The sequence below is a fragment of the Phaseolus vulgaris genome, chromosome 8 (assembly GCF_000499845.2).
Source record: "Phaseolus vulgaris cultivar G19833 chromosome 8, P. vulgaris v2.0, whole genome shotgun sequence".
Classification (NCBI taxonomy): Eukaryota; Viridiplantae; Streptophyta; class Magnoliopsida; order Fabales; family Fabaceae; genus Phaseolus; species Phaseolus vulgaris.
Genome location: NC_023752.2, coordinates 38,805,605 through 38,826,448, shown reverse-complemented (window position 1 = coordinate 38,826,448; position 20,844 = coordinate 38,805,605). Strand labels below are relative to the sequence as shown.

Below are 20,844 nucleotides of genomic sequence, written 5' to 3'. Positions count from 1 at the left end.
ACGTAATAATACTCGTGAGTTTCCATTTTTTCATTATTTTATTTTAATGAGTAAAACTTTAATATTTATATTAGTTTTATTTTATACATTTATTTAAATAAAAAATATATGTATTATTATTTTACATATTTATATATTTTAAAATATTATTATAGAAGTAATATAGATAAAAGTTTTACGTAAAAGAGAGATAAAAAAAAATTGTATTATGAAATAGTTATACAGAATAAATAATTTATCTTTACTATTTTCTTTATTATTACTAGCGGGAACACCGGCACTCACGTGCATGTGTATCTGCATTTTTCATTTTTACTATTTATATATTCATATAATTTTAATAAATATTAAATTATATGAGAAGATATGTAAATTACCTAAATGCACCATTGATAATAGTTTTATTAAGATTTTATGTTAATTTTTTTATATTTTCATTTTATTGTTTTTGAATATTAAATTTTGATTTAACTTGGGTGTAATCTTGAACTTTGTAAGGTTATCAAGATTAAAATTAAGGTTTAAAAAAAATGGACCAGCAAACAATGTCAAAACATAATGCAAATGGTTGTATGTTGGAAGTTGTAGGATTCATACAAAAATATAAAAAAAAAATTAAGAAAGCAATAGAAACAAAAATGTTAATCCTATAACAATGACGCTTTGGAAAGTGCGAGAAGGAGAAAGCAATGGTGGTTGTTGTACAGTAGTGATTGAAGAGGGACTAAGATGGGTGAGAGTAGGAGAAGAACATGGAGCGTGAAGGAAGAGGGGTTCAAAATGTGTCAAAATTTATGAGCATTTTTTTTCTTTGGATGCAACGGGTGAAAACTACTCCTTATAAGGAGGTGGAAGAAAGTATAGTAACCGCTCAACTACTCCTTATAAGGGAGTCAAAAATGTTAATCCTATAACAATGACGCTTTGGAAAGTGCGAGAAGGAGAAAGCAATGGTGGTTGTTGTACAGTAGTGATTGAAGAGGGACTAAGATGGGTGAGAGTAGGAGAAGAACATGGAGCATGAAGGAAGAGGGGTTCAAAATGTGTCAAAATTTATGAGCATTTTTTTTCTTTGGATGCAACGGGTGAAAACTACTCCTTATAAGGAGGTGGAAGAAAGTATAGTAACCGCTCAACTACTCCTTATAAGGGAGTGGATGTAACTGGTGAAAACTATACTCCTTCGTAAGAAAGTGGATGTAAATGGTGACGGTGAAAACTACCGAAGAAAGTGGTAACCGTTCAGTAATAATCAAATTGTTCACATTTGGCCACTATTCACATTTCCTAATATTTATTTCTCTCTCATAAAATAGACACTCCCTCTCATTATGCAATTAATTTTCAAAATAAATTATCTCTTTCAATTCAAACGGTTGCTCCATTTATTTCAAACATTTTATTAAATTTATTTCTCTCTCATACAACAGACACTCTCTCATTATGCAATTAATTTTCAAAATAAATTATATTTTTCAATTCATAACCACTCCTCCACCTCTTTTTTAATTCATAACTGTTCCTCCACATCTCTTTCAATTCAAAACCGTTTTTCACCTCTCTTTCAATTCAAAACCGCCCCACGTATACCAAATATTGTAGAAAAAATAAGAAAGGGCACAATAACCATAATACAATAATAAAATTAAATATTAATATAAGGATAAAATGGGAAAAAAATTAAGAGTAGTTAAGAGGGGAATAAGAAATGGCACAATGACCATAATACAATAATAAAATTAAATATTAATATAAGGATAAAATAGGAAAAAAAATTAAGAGCAATTAAGAGGGGAATTCCTTTATATATAGGTATAGATATACATAATATAATAATAATTTTGATTTTCATAACATTAAAAGTAAAAAAAATTAAGAACAAAATAAAAACAAAAAATACATACAAAATGAGAATATACTCATTATATAGTACTAGCGGTCACATAGGCGCGCCGTATCCGCATTTTTTATTTTTATCATTTATATATATATATTTATGTTTAATATTAAAAATTCAAATAAATAATGTTATTATTTGCACACTTATATTAACAATATAAATTTATAGTATATTATGAATAAAAAATATCATTATCATCATCATTATGTAAAATCATTATACCTTAGTGTTAATTGGCTTAATCAATGCGAGTGCTCGATCATCCTTCTAAGTGTTCCATTGTTTTACAAATTTTATTCCTACTAAAAATGTCAATTACGAATAAATTGCAAGTATATATATATATATATAATATATACATATATTAATAAATACCTGTTTGTGTAGATAAATGTGTAAATGCTTTGTGTTGATATCGATTCAAATGCAACGCCTGTATTCTCCTCATATCCTCTCTTTGTGCACCCACATGCATAAATAAATTTAACAAAAAAGAGTAAATTCACACATTGCATATCCATCTTCTATTTTATAATTGAAAAACAATATTTTGAAAACGAAAAAAACGTTTGATGGGATAAAATGAAGATGAACGAAAAAATATGCAATTGTGCAATGCTCCTGAGCAAGTCTCACTTTACAATGTTTAATTTTGAATTTAAAAATAGTTTTATCTATTCTGTTAGTCTTATTTAAGATATAAAATTAAAACTACTCACAAAAATATCTTCGATCATATATTTGTAAAATAATAAAATAAAATAAAAATATAAAGATAAAATTGAAATAAAATAAAATGTCAGTAAGTGAAAAATCCCCTTTATATATAGGTATAGAAGTATAAATAACATATATTAAAGTTACATATACTTTAATATAATAAAAATGTGAAAACATAAAACAATTAAATTATAAAAATAACATATTAAAATTATATGTACTTTAATATAATAAAAATACGAAAACATAAAACAATTAAATTTTATAAATAACATATTAAAGTTATATATTTTTTAATATAATAAAGATATGAAAAGATATGCGAAAGATTCCTTTAAGCAGGTTGGATTTACTTAAAATTTTAATAAAAAAAACTGTATTTACAATTATTTGTTTAAAAAAAAATTATTTAAATAGTATCATATTTATAAAAAAAATCTTTATGTAAATAAAATATAATTTATTTATTTAATTTAAAATAAATAATCAAATAATTTTTCATTATTTTAAAATAACTAAATAATTTATTTTGTAAATAAGGTTATATAATATTCTAATACTATTTTTTAATAAAATTACAGTAAAAAAAAAACTAAGTTAGTTAATAATAATTTAAACGATATTTCTATATTAAATTCAAGTGGCAAACATAAGATTGTTAAAATATAAATAACACTAAAATTAAAATATATTAAAATTAAATAATAAATTGTTATAAATTAAAAGTGCTTAATTTTATAATATTTTTAAAAAAATATATATTAAAATTGTAAAACTATTAATTAATTTTAGAATTTTTTTTCTTTTCTTTTATATTTTTCATCGGATTAGTTATATAATATTTCTTTAAATTATTATATATGTCACAATTGTTATCATTCAATTTTTTTCACATTTTGCTATCACAAATACACTCTTTAATAATTAAATAAATATTAGTCTTTGCATAACTAAAAGGATATAATCTCTTTATATTTTATTGTTATCAAATTAATATAAACAAAAACTAAAAATTGTAGTCGAGAATAAAATAAAATAAAATATAAAATCCGATGAGACTTGACTAACAATATTTTTTGCAAACTTTAGAATAATATGGGAATTCAATTTTTTCCAATATTAACAAAAAAGTATAAGATTCAAAATCATGAGAATTAAAAGAAAAGAATATTATTATTGTGGAATACTTTTATTTCCAAACATTCCACGAATATGAAAATACATTAATCAACAGTGGTTGATGGTGCCTCATTGTTAACACTACTTTGTGAGGGTCTCAACATTGTTAGAATTTTTTTTCTCAACATTGTTAGAATGGGTCATTCAGATGCTTCATCATTAGTAGCCAGTGTTTTAGAAGCAGAAAGTTTCCTTGTGAGGCTTTGTTTCCAAATTGTACATCGAATATATAGAAATATCAACCATCATGCCTAACACCTGGAAGACAAAAGATACTAATTAACGGTGAATTACAATCAAACATAATATTCCAGATATACAATTACATTACTATAAAAGAAAAAACACTTATGCAAACATTATTGAAAAAACAACTATATGAATAAGTGAAACCCCATGATTGATCTAATACTAAATATAAAATAAGATAATAATAATGATTTAATATGACAACAAAAGTGATTACAGTTCTAATGGAGACATTCTCTCGAAACTCATCCAAAAAAACTACTAAATATCAAAATAATTGTTTTACCTTGCATACACTGAAAAAAAAGAAATTCCTGCCAAAACTCAAACAAAACACATGAATAAGCAAACAAACAAAAGAATCATTTTTCCCCAATTAAAGGGAGTGAAGATTAAGGAATATAGTAGAATGAGAAAAAGAAGAATAAAAGTGAAACCTGCTCCTGGAGGGTTCAAGCAAGCGAAATCAGAATCAACCTAGTTGAGATTAGTGAAAGGGGTCGCAAAAGATTAGGAAGAACGGTTGATTCTCCTTCACCTAGATCAACTTCTCCATTTTCTACTTCTTCCGCCTCCACTTGCTCTTCCAACAATTAAATAATCAAAATTATATAGACTTTTTTGTGTGCTTAGAAAGCATTTTGAAAGAGTGGAGGCCGATGAAAAGGCGGAATGGATGTAGTGGACGTGAGACGGGTGAGAGTAGGAGAAGGACACGGAGCGTGAAGGAAGAGGGTTCGAGGTGTGTCAAAATTTATGAGCATTTTTTTTCTTTGGAGTGGAAATATAGAAGAGAAAATGAAGTGGATGTAACAGGTGAAAACTGCTCCTTCCGAAGTGGATGTAACTGGTCCTTTTCAACTACTCCTGAAACCCACTACTCCTATGTAACCGCTAAGTAATAATGGAAAATTAGAAAATGACAATAAACCCAAGAATTTTCAAAATTGCTCACGTTCGGCCACTACTCACGTTTCCTAATATTTATTTCTCTCTCATCAAACAGACACTCCTCTCACAGTTAATTCTCCATTTATTTCAAATATTTTTAAAAAGAAGGAAATGACGCAATACCCAAATAAAACTAAATATTAATCTAAGGATAAAATAGGAAGAAATTTGAGAGCAGTTAAAGAGGGAATCTCCTTTGTATATAGGTATAGATATATATTGATAATTCACAAATATGCTGGTCATAGTCTCCTTTATCTTCAAGCAGCATTTATTCACTTCACAACACTAAAAAAATTACTAAATTAAAAATAATTTTAAAAATAAAAAATATTAATTATTATATTAAGTAATTTATATATTATTTTATAAACTAAAAAGTCATTATATCTAAAATAATTTCTATTATTAATAAAAGAAATATAAATTATTTTGTAAATTATTATCTAATATTAATTATCAAGAATTTTAGCTATTAATTAATTTGAATTTTAAATTAATTACTTTAAAAGTTAATTTATAATTTAAAATAATTAATAAATAAAATCTTAATAATTAAAATTATATCAATTTAAAAATTAATATATAATTTTTTATTAATAAAAATTATTTTAGATATTAATAATTTTTATTTAATACTCTTTTAATACTATAGAGTTTTTATTTTTATTTTTTTGTATGAGTTCATTCAATAACCTTTCAGTGGCACGAAGAGTTATCTTTCTCACCACAAGCCATACAACCTTCATAAACAAAACCAGCAATGGAGTATGGTAAGTGATGGAACATTCCAATTTGGACATTAATAATATAATTATGTTCTGTCTTTCAATATTTTTTCAACATGTTATCATAACCTTGTCTCTTCAACATAACATATAATCAAGAGTTCCGTGTGTTAAATAGTAATAAGTATTGAGTCCCTTTCAATTAACTTAAACTAAAATAAGCATAAATAAATATTTTATTTAAAATTTCAAAATAAAATATTTAATTTTTTAAATATCAAATTTAAAAAATTATTAAATATTAAAAATAAAAGTCCATATATCAAACAACAGAATATTTAAGAAAAAAAATGTGATATATCATAGTATTTGTGAAAGTAGTGTATGACTTTTCCAGAAAATACTTCAATTTAGAAAAAAAACTATCAATACTTGTTAACTTTTGCATGAGTGTGAGAACCATCGATATTATCGGTTATTATTATGATGTGGTGTATGTTTCTAAAATCTTTTAATTTAAGAGAAAAAGGGATTTACTTACATAATTATTTTCAGAAATACTTTTATGAGATAAAAAAGTTAATGAGTTAATTTATAAACTAAACATAATTATATATATGTTAAATTATAATTTTGGAACTATGAAATATTTTTTGCAAATTAAGTATAATTAAAAAAAAAGTTGTACGTGGATGGCAACTAAATTTTGCTGATGTTTGTAATCATTTTCAAATAATTGGGTTCTTGAACGTACTTTCTGGAATTTCATGAAATATATTTTGAAAATTAGTTTTTGAACAAAATTTCTAAAATAACCTTATACATTTTGGATTGTATTTTCCAGAATAAAATTTACAAAATTTCTAAAATAAACTTATACATTTGTATTTTTCAGTTCCGGAAAGAACTATCCAGAATGATGACAAATTAAATATGATATTACTTAGATTTTACTTTTGATGGGTACAGGCGGAAATTTGTGATGCAGAAAGAAACACCCAAAAGTTGAAGATGAGAGCATTATTATGCAAAATTGAATTTCAAACAATTGTACAAGTCAATTTCTCCCCGCACCACATCAATTCTTGTGCACCGAACTTCTATTTAAAATGATAAAAATGTCCCTCCTAAATGACGAAAATAACTTAAGGTGTAAATAAAAATTAGTTCCAAAATCTTTTATAAGTAATATTCCAGATTTCAATTTCTGTAACACATTTTTGAATTTCAGAAATTTTTATCCAGAATGTATTTGTAATTTTGTGTTCCGAATATTTTTGTCCGAAATGTAATTTTTTATTTTTGAATTATATTTACTATTCTGGATTTTCATATCTGAAATAAGGGTAATTTTTTAAAAAATATAGGGTGCATGTTAGAATTGATATGGTGCAGGAAGAAATTGTAATTGTACTAGTTTTGAACCTTTAGGGTGTAGGAGAAAAAAAGGCCCAAAGACATGGCATAGGCCCAGAAACTGGAAGACCTTCTTGAATATTTCAGATCCTTTTACACTATTAAAAATCAACATGACTATTTCTTCATGCACCTCCATTCTTCTGCCACCTCCATACACAACATGAAAATACATTTTTATTCTTTTTGTGTCATCCCCCATAGAGTAGTTTTCGGATTATATAATCCAGAACACATTTGAAAAAAAACTTTCGAATTACATAATCCAGAAGTTAAATAAGACTTCCGGATTATGTAATCCAGAAAGTAATCATGCATCTGAAAAAAAGTTTCCAGATTACATAATCCAGAAGCTAATTATAAATTTGAAAAATGACTTCCGGATTATGTAATCAAAAATATTATAGAGGAGCATTTTTGGAAATTTGAAAATTTATGGAGGTGAGAGAAGAATGTATGGAGGTGTCAGAAGAAACAGTCCATTAAGATTTGGTGAACTCTATTTTGGCCCTATTAAGAACAACTTTGCATAAACATTTATAGAAGAAAATAGAAAGATAAAGTAGATTAAATTTATTCTGTAACCAAAAACAATTTAAGCACTTGTATATAAGTATACAAGTTATCTTATCTAACTTCAAAAGTTAGGTGCATACCATTTAGAAAAGAAAGTAAGAAAATAATTCTATATTGAACAAAAAGTTTACTTATTTAAATACCTAATCATTATTATTATCCGAGCTCTCAAAACCATTGACTAAAATATCAGTAAAAATTGACATTATTGCAACCCCTCTATAGATTGCCTCAAAGACCCTTCTGTTGCTTCAAATGCTGCTTCACCTTTCTTCAACCAGTTCACATACTGCTCTTGCTCTCTTTTGTGTAGGTAATGGAGAAGGAAGTTGGTCAGGCTTATGTCAATGCCCTTGACTATCAGGTATCCCTTGAGTGCATGTTGCAACTCATTATCCAATGTGCTTCACATGGAATAGACAAGACAATGAACATGTATTAGTAAAAAGATCCATGTAATTTATGAATGGCTTACTAGAATTTGAAATAATGATATTATCTAAACCAGCTTCTGGTGATGATTTGATGAAGTCATAAAAGCAACAAGGAAATGCATGTCTGCTAATCTAGCAAATTTAACTTTCTAAAGAACATGAAAAGAAGTTTAATATTAACACAGGTTAAATTCTCACCGGCTTAGTTATATCAAATTACAAGCCTATTCAGTTCAGAAGATGAGTAACCAAAAAGCATACATTAACAGTTGAAATAACTTTAATATGTTGAAAATCTAACAAATTTTGGTAAATGATTCTTTGTTTCCAATGCTACTTGAAAAGAGTAGTTGAAGACTGTCTTGCTTAGCTGCTTCAAATTTACCAGTAAGAACAAGAATCAAGATGAGTAACCCTGTGAAAATGTATTTCTAATATCTAATCCAACAGGACTACGGCTTGCAGCATGCCATCTAAACATTAAAGCCATATAAATAGGTATGTCAACACTCAAGGTGCATAAAAGATGTAAGCTTAATAGACATTAGGTAGAGGAGGATATGAAGCCAAGATACAGAAAAGATAAAATGATAGTTTGGAAACTTATTGCCAATCTAACACACGCATGCTTTTACATCTTGGCATTCGAATGTGCAAAACCTCAGTTTAACACCAATTTGCCAAACACAATATAAGCCATAAGAGTACAGTTATTCTATGACAATAACACTGGCACCATAAAAGAACTAGAAAAATGGAACATCAGGATGCAATGTGCAAATAAAGGGGAGAGATTGAAATAATCTTGGGAGATTTTGAGTACATCAAATGATCAAAACTAAGCATGTTAAAGGTGTAGGCCTGAGTTAAATTTACAGTTATAATCTATGAAGTAAATAGCCACTTTTTTCTCTGAAGTTGTTGAACATTGTCTTACATTAGGCTCTTGAACAAAACAAATTCTCAAAAAGTTCCCCAAAGTCAGTTACAATTAGTGCAACATAAGGACTAAAGTGATAATATTAAAATATGTTCAAGAATAAAAAAAGACAGAACCGGTTAAATCTAGGGACTCAGATGAAAAGAATTATACTTCCCGGAGATTTTTTATATTTTGTTAAATCTAAAAGGACTAAAATGACAATTTTAAGGATTGAATTTATCATTTACTCTAATCTATAACATAAATCCTATCTTTGTTCATTGAAGCAAATCATCAACACTGAATGTATCCACCACAAAATTGCAAACCCGATACAAATCAACTTCCACTCAAACAGGAAAACCAAAATTGTTTTAACATAGATTATAGTTACAAGGAACAAGGGTCAGTATCAGCTTACCTGAATAAGGGGCCTCTGTAATTGGAGGGCTTGAGAAATGTAGGTGATCTGAGATAATAAGCATTATAAATGTCAAAATCAGAGCCCTTGTCGGTTTCTTCATGAACTCCACAGTCAAACTGCAAAATGGAGCTCAATGCTGGTTTTGTCAGACACACTTTCATAAAAGCATCCCTTGGAAAAACAGTGTCTTTCTCGTAGTTAGGAGGCCCCAGAATAGCAGAAACTGCAACTTCCTCACCAGAATCGAATTTTCTTCGAAAAACTACATCTTTGGAACTGGGTGAGTCCGATTCCACCACAAAGTCCCCTAAAGAACCAGTTTGAGCATTCTGCACCCATGGAAATGCACGAGTAACTCAAAAGACCCCCTTTTGTTTTTTTAACTGTCATGTGTGTGGCGATTCAAGATATAGATTGTTTTGAAGTAAAATGTGCATTTTATTACGAAGGAACAAATAATGAAAGCAACATGGAAGGAAAAGAAGGAATGAGAGAACCTGAAAGTGATTAGAAGAAAGCTCGAACTGAATCTCGGATTTGAAGCACTTGAGCAATTCGAGATCTTGAAGATGTTTCTGTGGGTTGTGGCACAGATGACGAAGATGTGCCACACTCTGCTTCACCTCTCTAACCCTTCCCAACAACATCATCCTTTTCCCAACCACCTTACGATATTCGAAGGTGTTGTCACTTTTATGTTTCAAACGTTCTCTTAAACCTCAGCTACAACAAATCTTTCCTAATTCAATTGTTTCTAATTTTTTTTATTTTTATGAAAAAAATGTATTTTTTTAACTTTAAATAAGGAAATTTAACAGGGTAGTATTTTTTTATGAATTTAAAATTTCCTAAAATAAAATAAGCTGTTTAAATATTTATATATATACATATATTTAATTTTTTTTTTGAATTTTTATAGGTATTTTAAATAATTAAAATACTGAAAATTTTGAAATTAAATTTTTCTCAAACTATTCCTTTGCTTATGCTTGCTCATTCTCTCACTGGAACAATGCTCGTTCCTCACTAACGACATTCTCTCTCTAAACTTTCTCTCACACTTTGTTCTGTCTCTGATAACGATATCTCTCACCAGTGATCTATATCAGGTTCGTTTCTCATCTATGTGATCCTCTTGGTGTGTCATTCTTTAGTTCGTTATCTTGTTCTTTGGATTTCATGGATCTAGGGCTTCGTTTTCTCATTTCATTCTTACTTCAAATTGGAATATCGCTTTGATTCTTTTAACTTTGTGTTGTTATGCTAACAATTACGCATCATTTTTCAGTGTTTTTTTTACTTCAGATTATTCTTTTATGTGTTTCTGATGTGCATAATTTCATCGGTCTTAAATTTTAATTTCATTTTACTGCATGGTCATTCTCCATGTCCAGCTTGTATACCCAATTTCTGCCTATAATTAAAAATATTGTTTAAAAATAAGAGATAAAAAAATAGAGCATTAGCATTAGCATTTCTCTTTTGGTGTTTGTCTGGGTAAAATTAGAAGGTGCATTTTTCTTCCTTCCACACTTTTGAATGAACGCGATTAACTTATCTTGCAGTGGATATCTTTGAACCTATCATCCCATTCATGTTGTTGATTTGTTTCTCTGTGAACTTTTGTCTAAATTATCCCTTCATGGTTGGTTTTTGTCTACACATCTCAATCTTACTTCTTTAATAATATATAAAGGAATACATACTGACTCTTTGAATTTGATAATTAAGTTATATAAATTATTAGTTTAATTCACTGAAGATTTAAACGCAGTGTGCAGAACGAGAGTCTTTAACAAGAGTTAATGTATTGTATATATTTAGTGAAATTTATATTCCATTGGGGAATGTCTTGGGCAGCCATGCAAACCCATTACTATTTATGTAAAAGGTTTGGCTTGATAAACCACACGGTCTTTGGATAGTCATTACTATGAGAGAATATGAATTTGCACACTGTGTGGAAGTGGGTTGAGGAGGGAGTATTTATTGAACCTCACCTAGAAGAGTACAGTGACAGTTGCAGTTGCATCTCACACATGGTCTCTTTTGAAAGATGCAGATCAAGCTAATTAGGAATGAAACACTACTGTCAATAAAAAGTATAGCTTTACTATATATCTTGGTTATAGTACGATAATGGATTTTTAATTAGGATTTCTAACTTTCTCTTTTTCATCTAATTCAAAAGCTATCCTAATGAAAATATATCTAAGATCACATCACTGAAATTTGAAATCAATATCCTTCACCTTGCTTGTTTGAAACCAGAAATTGTGCATTAATACGGAGTGAGCTGTCTAAACTTACTTTTCTTGGAAAACAATCATTGAAGGATGTATTAGGAAGTTAACTTACTGTGTGCGGAAGACATGATGTCATGACTCATAATTGATACAGTATTATATTTGTTCAAATAAAAAATATAGAAAGTGTAACCGGTGGTCATAGATAAACATACATGGATCAAGTATTTGCAGCTAATGATTGATCAGTAGTGAAGGTTGTGGAGCGGTAAGTACCTAAGTCATATTTTCTGAAACATATGTTTTAATATTGCTTTAGTGGCCACTGTTTGTTCTCCGGCTCCTTATAGGTATTGTTGGTTTGTAACTGTTCAATTGAAAATTATATTGCTGACATTGCTTGCTCAAATTTCACACTGGAAAGTAACTAACATGTTCCTTTAATCTCATTTGTGATATGTGAGAAAAAAAACCCTTTTCAAATTCACTTTTAGAAACCAAAATGGATTTGATAAAATGAGATGCTCTTTTCAAACCTGTGTTATTAAGCATGTCTTTTGTTTAGAGATACAAGTTAAAAGTTGTGTTGTGAGATTTTCTACTAGAAATATAGAGATTTTTCCCGAGTGAAGCTCTGAAAAGCTCTTCTAACTTTGTACACAACAAAAAAACTTATTTTTCAGTAGTGCTGCTCATCTCACTCTGTCTTTCCTTCAAATTCTACAGAGAACAGAGGACCTATTTTTAGTTGTGAATTGAATCTTAGTACTTAAGACTTATTATTATGAGTTATTTTTATCATGTATATTATTTTTAATGCATGCACACGGGTCTATGAATATAATTTTTCATATACTTGTATTATTTCCTTTCCGATCCTCGAGTTTGACAACATTGGTTGTGGGTGAGTGATATAAAATATAATGAAAAAGGGGGTTCTATTGATTTCAGTTTTGGATTCAGTGACTAGAGTATAATGTAATTAATTGATTTGATTTAGCTTTGTACTTGTGTCTGTGTCCACACCTGAGAGAGGAAAAATGGAGGCAAGAAAAGGAAGAGATAATTTGAAATAACTCTTTGTCTCTCTATTTCACTGTGAACCTGAGAGGTATTTTAATAAACAGGCCTGCAATACAATTAGAATTTAAAATAGATATCATGACCCTAAAATGCAAAATAAAATGGAAATTTGTTAGTTGTTTGCTTTTTCTTGCTTTCCGTGTCTTTTGAACATGTGTTATGCGTGTTGGTTTTCGTAGATGAATGTTTTTTAGGGCACAAGAAACTTGCTTTGCTATAACTAGGTGCTTCTTTGTTTATTTGTTTTTGTGTCTGTGATTATTGTTTAATGATGTGATTTATTTATATATTATTTTAACGATGCTTCCAACAATCCTATCTTATGAACTGAGTTAATATTTTAAATTACAGCTTTTGAACTATGGAAGACAAGACATGGGGATGTTCTTCAAGTGAAGATAGTGATGATGAGGCCTATTTGCAAAATGCAAGTGATGAAGAGGATCTTGGCTTTTCATCTGGTTCTATACCCAAGTTGCAGTTCAGGTCAAGCATCTTTACATTGTAAATTAGTACATACTAAAGATATCTCTTCCCCTGCTCAAGTATGATTTTCAAAGACATTTGCATTTCATTTACCAGGAGCGTGAAATCCAAAAGCTGTTGGAATGAAGAATTGGGAATGGGAGAAGTCATTGAGAAAAATGGAAAAATGTGGATAACAACTGGAATAGTTCGTAGTGGCAAGATTTATTCTTCAATTGAGGAGACTTTGTAGGTGATATGCCATCTTTTCATATTTATCGTTTGTCGACATTCAGAACTAGGGAAGAGTCACATAATTCTTAAAGCCGTACTTTTCTGTGAATAATAAACTACGTAACTAGGCAATACACTTGTTTGCATGAGAAAAAAAGTGTATAATGAAATTTTTAAGTTGTTTTGAAAACTCCTGCTTATGTAAAGGCTAATATGGCAGGTATCTTATGGAACTAGGAGCCTTACACCTGTTAGAAAATAGTGGTAGAAGCATATCTCTCACAGAAATGTATGAAAAGGTTGCTGCCGGGACGAGTGGATGTTGTTGGGAGCTGTTTGAGGTTTACAGGCACCTCAAGTCTCTTGGTTACATAATTGTACGGCATGGTGTTCTTTGGAGTTTGAAGAGTATTAGAAGTTCCCATAGACCTGCTGCTCTTGAAATCACAGAAGAAAGCAAAGAACTAGTAGACATGGGTGCTGTCCAAAGATTATTTTCTGAGTTGCGAATTAATGAGTTGAGGCCAGATTTTGATGTTTATCTTCCGAACAGCCGGTTTAGAAAGTCTTCCCCTGGTGATCCCAGTTTTTTACTGTACTTATCTAGGTAATAACCATGTCTCATTTCATCAGTATGATTACTTTAGATTCAAAAATTTAATTGGTAAGTGATCTTTATATTGTTATTAAATGGACTAATTGAGAACGTGACTGAGGAATTGAATCATATTATGACCTAATTTTTTGCATTCACTCCATTGTATCAGAAGGATTAATACTGGCACAAACATGCTGCTTCATTTTGTGGCATGTGTGTGGTAGGGTTTGGGTTCTGTAAGGTGCATGTGGGAAGTAATGTGGCCATGTTATTTCTCACAGTAAACACTGGGAATTGATAAAGACATTGTCACCGTCTGGTCTGGTCTGTTCTCTCATAGGATTTAAAGGTAACGACAATAGAAAAATGCAATTTAATATCGGAAGATACCTGTTCTGTTAAATATACTTCAATACATCCATGAGAGGTTGATAGCCATATGAAACTTGGATGAATAGTTCTGATAGAACAGTAGAAATTACAGCTACCTATTCTATCATTAACTATGATGACTATGGTCTACAGAATACTGAGATTACTAAACTAGGGTTAAATATAAATTTTTCTTCTACTTTTTATTTTTCAGAATATCTTACTTATATATGTGAGATTTAGGTTAATAGTTTGTTGGGCCTGAATGTTTGGGCCTATCCTAACAAGTTCTAATTCCTGGGGAACAAGTGTGAGTGAGCAAGTAACTGTTGTGGGTATTTACCAATTATGGTTATTTATTTTAGAAAAGGAACTGAAAATGATCGATATTTGATTATTTGTCCCTTACTAATTAATAGCTAAGCAAATTTGTCCTTAGTTCTGATTTCCATCTTTTCATTTTTTATTACTTGTTGATGGAAATCTATTTAATCATGTATCTTCTGTTAGGGGTCATCCACCATCTAGAACAGAGATCGAAGCCTTTGAGAAACAATGTGGTGGCATTCCTTTGAAAATCTGCCTGGTCACAGAAGGAAGGGTCAGTTTTTTTTCCTTTGACAAGGTAGAACTTCCTGTTCTAGCCTGAACTTCTGGTACAAACCTACGTTTCCACTCTGGCCTGGGGGCAAAGGAAACTAAGGGGTGTAACAAGAGAATGGGTTTGTTGTAAAGTAGTAGCTTATAGGATCCAATGATATCCAAGAGAGCTGAAGAATGAGCTTACTCTAGTCAAACTGATCATTACTATGACGTGGGAGTGTGCTATTGTTGACCATAGCAAGAATCTGAAGACAAGAGGACCTCTGATTAGAGTATCATTTAGAATATTGTATAACATCATTCAAGTGATTGTTTATTATAATTTCTATTTTAACTTATAGAAAGTCTTATCTGCTTGCTGCAGTGGTTTTAGAAGATTTGAAATCCATATGATGTTTTGCTTTGGTTTGTCATGCACACATTGTAAGAGAAATTGATAATGATGTCCAAAGGTGATTGCAATATGAAAAGTGTTGAGGGTTCTGGTCCTCTCTGCTGACAATTGATATTACTTATCCGTAACCATTTTGGACACTCTTGTCTCTTTAGGCCCCCACATGTCTTCTTATATTTCCTTCATGATGATTTTTTAAGAAATCTATGTGGTTATCCTCTTGGAAGGTTACCACCTATGTGAAAATTTGAGATGTCTTTATGAAACTAAATTCTGCTGATGTTGTGATCATTTTCAAGTAGTTGGGTTCTTGAAAGTTGTGGATCGGGATGAAATAGCAAGTTGAGTTGGATTAGCTGATTCGTCATTAATTTAGTGGAAAAGATTAGTGTTTTCAATTCGTTTTGATCCTTAGATCTTTTCTTTTAGTTCAAACAAAACTAATTTAAACATTAAAAGTTTTGTATTATGATTGGAAAAATACAAATACTTAATAATATTTTAATTTAAATTGTGAGTATATATTATATTTTTAAAAATAAATCAACCTTTAAAAAAATTATGAATAAAACAAGTGTAGGACACGACCAGATAATTACTTATTTGATACGTATAAAGATTTGTGTGTATCTTCATAAGGATATAAAGTTTAAAGTGACACATTTGAATAAAAAAAAAAGTATACCTCAAATAATAGAAAGTTACTCAAACACAAAACTGGATAAGATATATGAAAAACTAGATAAAGACGTGCACAGTAGGAGAATAATTATATATTTTTTTAATTTAAAATACATTGTTCTCAAATACGTTATTTTTATTTAACTTTAACAATAACAATTCATTTATGCTTAAAAAAATATGATCCATTCATTTTTATTTTTAAATATAATAGATCATCTTATTCATACTTAATTGATAAAAATTAATTTATTATAATTTTTCATGTTTAAAATTTTAAAATAACATTTTCAACATAATGAACGTCGTGCTACAGCAAAAATAACCAATCGAGACTGTGTATTGAAAGAAGAATATTTGTTATGAACAATATTGTATAAATAAATCCAATTTCAATTCATAAAGAGAAATGAAAAACATGAGAAAAAAAAGAGAAAATAAAGAATATTTCACAACTGATTTTTTTTTATAATATATTATTTTTATGGATAAATTAGATATTCATACATTAAAAGTTAAAATTATTCTCTGGGTGAATTGAATTAAACTTCTAAATATTTTTTTAGTGAAACAAAATAAGTTAATAGTAAATTATATTTTTGCCTAGTCCATTGTTACCTCAGTATAACTTCTTTTTTATTGAAGTTGTCACATTAAAAAAAAGTCATCACTTAAATAACTAATTTTTTTAATCTAAAAAAAAATTATCACTCAATGATGATTTTTTTTACTTTTTCATTTTTTTATTTATATTTATATAAAATAATTATAAATAAGTAAATTAAAGTTATTCATATAGTTAATTAAAATTTTACTAATTATATTGTGTTAGCTTTAAAAATAAAGTTGAGGTCTATATATTTTTTTTAAAATGTAGGTACTTTATTTTTAGTTGATAAGCTTTGAATAACTTTGTTAACTTAACTTTTATCATATATAATTTAATGGAGTTAAACAAAATATAAAAAAATGTAAATATTTTAAACTAGTTAGTTTTTTTTTATTAAATACGTTATATAAGATTTTACAATCAAATTATTATGAGAGTTTCTCCTCCAAATTGATTTTCTGGTTTATCTTTTAGATCTTTGTTGTAATTCTTACTTGTTAGATAGGTGTTTGACATGTTGGTGTAGGTGGTTGAATTTTGTTTTCTATATTATGATCGTGTCCATCATTATCGTCATTATTAATAATGATCAATAGATGGTGTTGGATGTTATGTTGAAAGAGGTGTCATTGAATAGTAATGGATATATTTGATGGAGGTGAAAATGATTTGACTCACGCAAAACGTATGTGTAAAGAATATGTTGAAATGCGAATTGACGAAGTAGGTGGTGACAATTGTTTGTAAAATTGAATAAATAAGAGGATTGAATATTAGAGTGACTAACCTCTTCTTGTTTATGTTGATGTGTATTTGAAGAAAATCCAATATTATAATATTTTACATCTTTATAATTATCCAAACTGTATAATAAAACATATAGATATATGTTATGGATTCCTATCAAATAATAAAAGTCCTATATCAAAGCAGACAACTATCTATGTATTAATACTAATCAAGGATATTAAACTAAACTAAGTCATTTGAGTCAACATCTTAGATAAAATCCTGTGAAACTAACCTTGAGTAACTTTTATTGAACAAATTCATCTTTTACTTATACCATTATCTTTGTAAGTCTCAAACATCAATCTTAAATTAACATTCAATAACAAACAATATATGTTTGTGATTTTACTTGAAATTGTAAGACCGAGTCTCACTTCAATTAACACTACAAGAAAATCATGAAATAGAAACTAATTTTTAGTGACAAAAAATAATTAGTTGCTATAGTGACTAAATTAGAGACCATTTTAGAGACTAAAAAATTTTTGGTTTCTAAATTAGTTTCTATTATTATTAAATGGTTATAAACTAAATAATTGGTAGTTAAAACATTGATTGTTAATTAGATACCAATTTAGAAACCATTTAACAATAATATAAACTAATTTAGAAACCATTTTTTTTAGTTTCTAAAATGGTTTCTAATTTAGTTACTATAACAACTAATTATTTTTTTGTCTCTAAAATTGATTTCTATTTCATGTTTTTCTTTTAGTGTAAATGTATGAATCTATATCCAAATTCTAGTGATACACTATGAACATCAATAGTTGCTTAGGAAGTGATTAGATAGTTGAGAATTTCTCATTAAAAATCATTGATACAATCACAATTATTTTTCTATAGAATATCAACTATCTTTTAACCCACAATAGAGTTATATGTTCATTGTCTAACATTGATGATGCTGAGTAAGTATCAAATAGCCCAAAGTTTAGAATATGAATCTTCTAATTCAAAGTATTACTTTGAACTATCATATATTCATCAATTTGATAATTACTTCCTTAGACATTAGAACGATCTTTGTTTTTCATCTTAGAGTGTACCGAATTGTGACATCCTAAATATAGACTTTTAGTTGTCAACATGGTCCTAACATATATCACAACGGAACCTCAAACTCTCTCCTAAATTTTAATAATATATTTTGAGACATCGTGATAGAGTTTTCAAGATCATAAAACTTAATAACTAATAAGATATGATATATCTTATCTTAATCAATCATGTACACACAATTCAAACAATTAATAAATAATAATAATAAAATTAAATATAATAACTTAATATATACATATCTTCTTTTATCCAAATTTTGTTGGATTAAAATTTATTTACTTTTTTAAAATAGAAGAAGAAAAGTGTATTTATAAAGTTTTATTTATTAATGTTATCATATAAATATTTTTTTTTTTTTTTTTTTAGGAAGATAGTGTCGTGGAAGTCACTAATTTCCCCTACCTTATTTTTTATTAATATGTTTTTATAACTTGCCATGCAAGAGACTTTTTATTATAATTTTAAAAATATTATATTATTAGATTACTTTTGTGATAAAGTAATTTTACTCAAGGTTCTATTGTATTTTTAAATGTCTTTAAAAAAATTAATTTTAAAAATATTTATTTATTTTCATTATTATTTTTTCATAGCAGTGTAAAATTTATCAATTATTTTACAAAAAATAGGTCAATAAACTTCTTGAAAATTTTAAAAAATTATCATGAGTAATTTTGATATACATTTTTTAGTAACAAAAATTTAGAATTATTAAATATTGTTTCCATTTTATTTCATTATACTATTTTTTAAAGACTTACTTATTTATTTTTGTGTTTTACAAACTTTATTTAGATAAAATATTTAAATTCTGATATATGTATAAATTTTAAAATATAAATTTAATTATATGAATTAAAATTTTATTTTTGAAATAAAGATAAATTAAATAAGAAAGAAATGTCACATAATGTCTGCATACTATATTAAATATACTGCGTCAAACATCAATAAAAAAATTAAAAAGTGTAGAGTTATGTATATTATATTGGTAAATTCTTCCTCGACTTTCATTTGGGAATATTGTAGTTAGAAGTTTTTTCATTTACAAAGAATTTTCATGTTGTATTTGCAATGCAAAGGTTTCATGAGGGGGACTATTATTGCAACTTGAAGCTACCATTGGAACCAAAAGTTTCTTCTACCGAAGATAATTTGTTTTTTAGATTTGTACTCTATTTTTGCACATCACTGATTTTTTTTGTCTGAATTTAGTGACTTTCAAATTATACAATAAGTGAACAATATGCACTAAGCACAAGTAAAAACATCATAAAACTTACCTCAACAACCAACCTTCACTATTAGTCACCACATAAAATGAAAAAGAAGATATCATACTTTTAATCATACTTGTAAGGATTGAGAAAAATAGTCTTAGAGTAGAAGTGGTAAAATTAAAATGACACCTGAATATTTTATTATTAAATTTAAAACAGCATATAAATAGAAATTATGTTATTCAGGTTTCATTTTAAAAAGAACCATCATCTCTCTAGAAAGTTCTTTTCCTTTCCTCTCCCTTCTCTTTAAGATTCTCACTTCCTCGTTCATCAGTTTGACGATCAGAGTCCACCATCAGATTCCTGGCAGTGAGTACTACAAGACTGCCCGATCAGAATCTTTGATAGAGTAAGTTCATTTTTGCTCTTCTCTCTGAGTCAACTTTTGAACTTGTTCGGTTGTTTTTGTCCTTGCTTTGCATGTGACCCTTTTAGCTTCAGGGTTAATCTCTGTTAGCTCATGGTCCTAATGATATAGTTAGATTTTTTATTAGGACTCTATGGTGCAAATTAAGTTACTTTAAGTTCTTGGTGGATTTGGAGCTCTTAGCGAGTATTTGCTAAATTTCAGGTAAGGGGAGCTAGTCTTAATTTACAATAGAACACTAGACTAGAAGATCTGGATGTGGGGGTGACGTGGTCACCAGTCTCAAACTTTCTTCCAGGATTTGTTTGTTTTAAGTATTTTAGTAATTGACTGAGATTTGAATGTGAAATTTGATATATGGTTGTGGTTATACAATTATAATGTGTTAAGTATTGGTTGTTTGATGTTGATTCAAAGTAATTTTCAACTATAACATGGACTTTGTTATATTTGGGTGCCCTCTGGTGTTATTTAGATCAAACTAAAATATTTTCGATCAATCCAGATTTCCTGGGTGCTCTCTGGTGTAATTTAGATCAAACTAAAATATTTTCA

The 20,844-nt window shown here is 28.2% G+C and overlaps 2 protein-coding genes across 3 annotated transcripts; one reads left to right on the top strand and one right to left on the bottom strand.

The window, feature by feature from the left end:
* Positions 1 to 7,693: 7,693 nt before the first annotated feature.
* On the bottom strand, positions 7,694 to 10,234 carry LOC137825526 (uncharacterized). The gene is made up of 3 exons (XM_068631211.1): positions 9,997 to 10,234; positions 9,497 to 9,828; positions 7,694 to 8,123 (listed from the first exon to the last, which is right to left on the bottom strand). The coding sequence occupies exons 1-3, from the start codon at positions 10,147 to 10,149 to the stop codon at positions 7,925 to 7,927; spliced, it is 684 nt and encodes a 227-aa protein (XP_068487312.1). The 5' UTR covers positions 10,150 to 10,234; the 3' UTR covers positions 7,694 to 7,924.
* Positions 10,235 to 10,468: 234 nt separating this feature from the next.
* LOC137825525 (uncharacterized) lies at positions 10,469 to 15,602 on the top strand. Of its 2 annotated transcripts, XR_011083308.1 has the most exons (6): positions 10,469 to 10,608; positions 13,180 to 13,314; positions 13,411 to 13,542; positions 13,748 to 14,134; positions 14,295 to 14,474; positions 15,008 to 15,160. XR_011083308.1 is itself a non-coding variant. In XM_068631210.1 (5 exons), the coding sequence occupies exons 2-5, from the start codon at positions 13,190 to 13,192 to the stop codon at positions 15,144 to 15,146; spliced, it is 783 nt and encodes a 260-aa protein (XP_068487311.1). In that variant the 5' UTR covers positions 10,469 to 10,608; positions 13,180 to 13,189; the 3' UTR covers positions 15,147 to 15,602. The 2 variants fall into 2 exon arrangements, 1 of the variants encoding a protein (XP_068487311.1); XM_068631210.1 differs by lacking the exon at positions 14,295 to 14,474 and having other exon boundaries at positions 15,008 to 15,602.
* The last annotated feature ends 5,242 nt before the right edge of the window (positions 15,603 to 20,844 follow it).

Bases quoted from the DNA above. Each gene is read 5' to 3' on its own strand.
- LOC137825526 (XM_068631211.1), bottom strand. From the start codon at position 10,149: ATGATGTTGTTGGGAAGGGTTAGAGAGGTGAAGCAGAGTGTGGCACAT. The intron at 9,829-9,996 runs GTTCTCTCATTC...CCATGGGTGCAG, and splicing joins TTTCTTCTAATCACTTTCAG to AATGCTCAAACTGGTTCTTT. The intron at 8,124-9,496 runs GTAAGCTGATAC...TTCCATGTGAAG, and splicing joins TACAGAGGCCCCTTATTCAG to CACATTGGATAATGAGTTGC.
- LOC137825525 (XM_068631210.1), top strand. From the start codon at position 13,190: ATGGAAGACAAGACATGGGGATGTTCTTCAAGTGAAGATAGTGATGAT. The intron at 13,543-13,747 runs GTAGGTGATATG...CTAATATGGCAG, and splicing joins TCTTCAATTGAGGAGACTTT to GTATCTTATGGAACTAGGAG. The intron at 14,135-15,007 runs GTAATAACCATG...ATCTTCTGTTAG, and splicing joins TTTTTACTGTACTTATCTAG to GGGTCATCCACCATCTAGAA.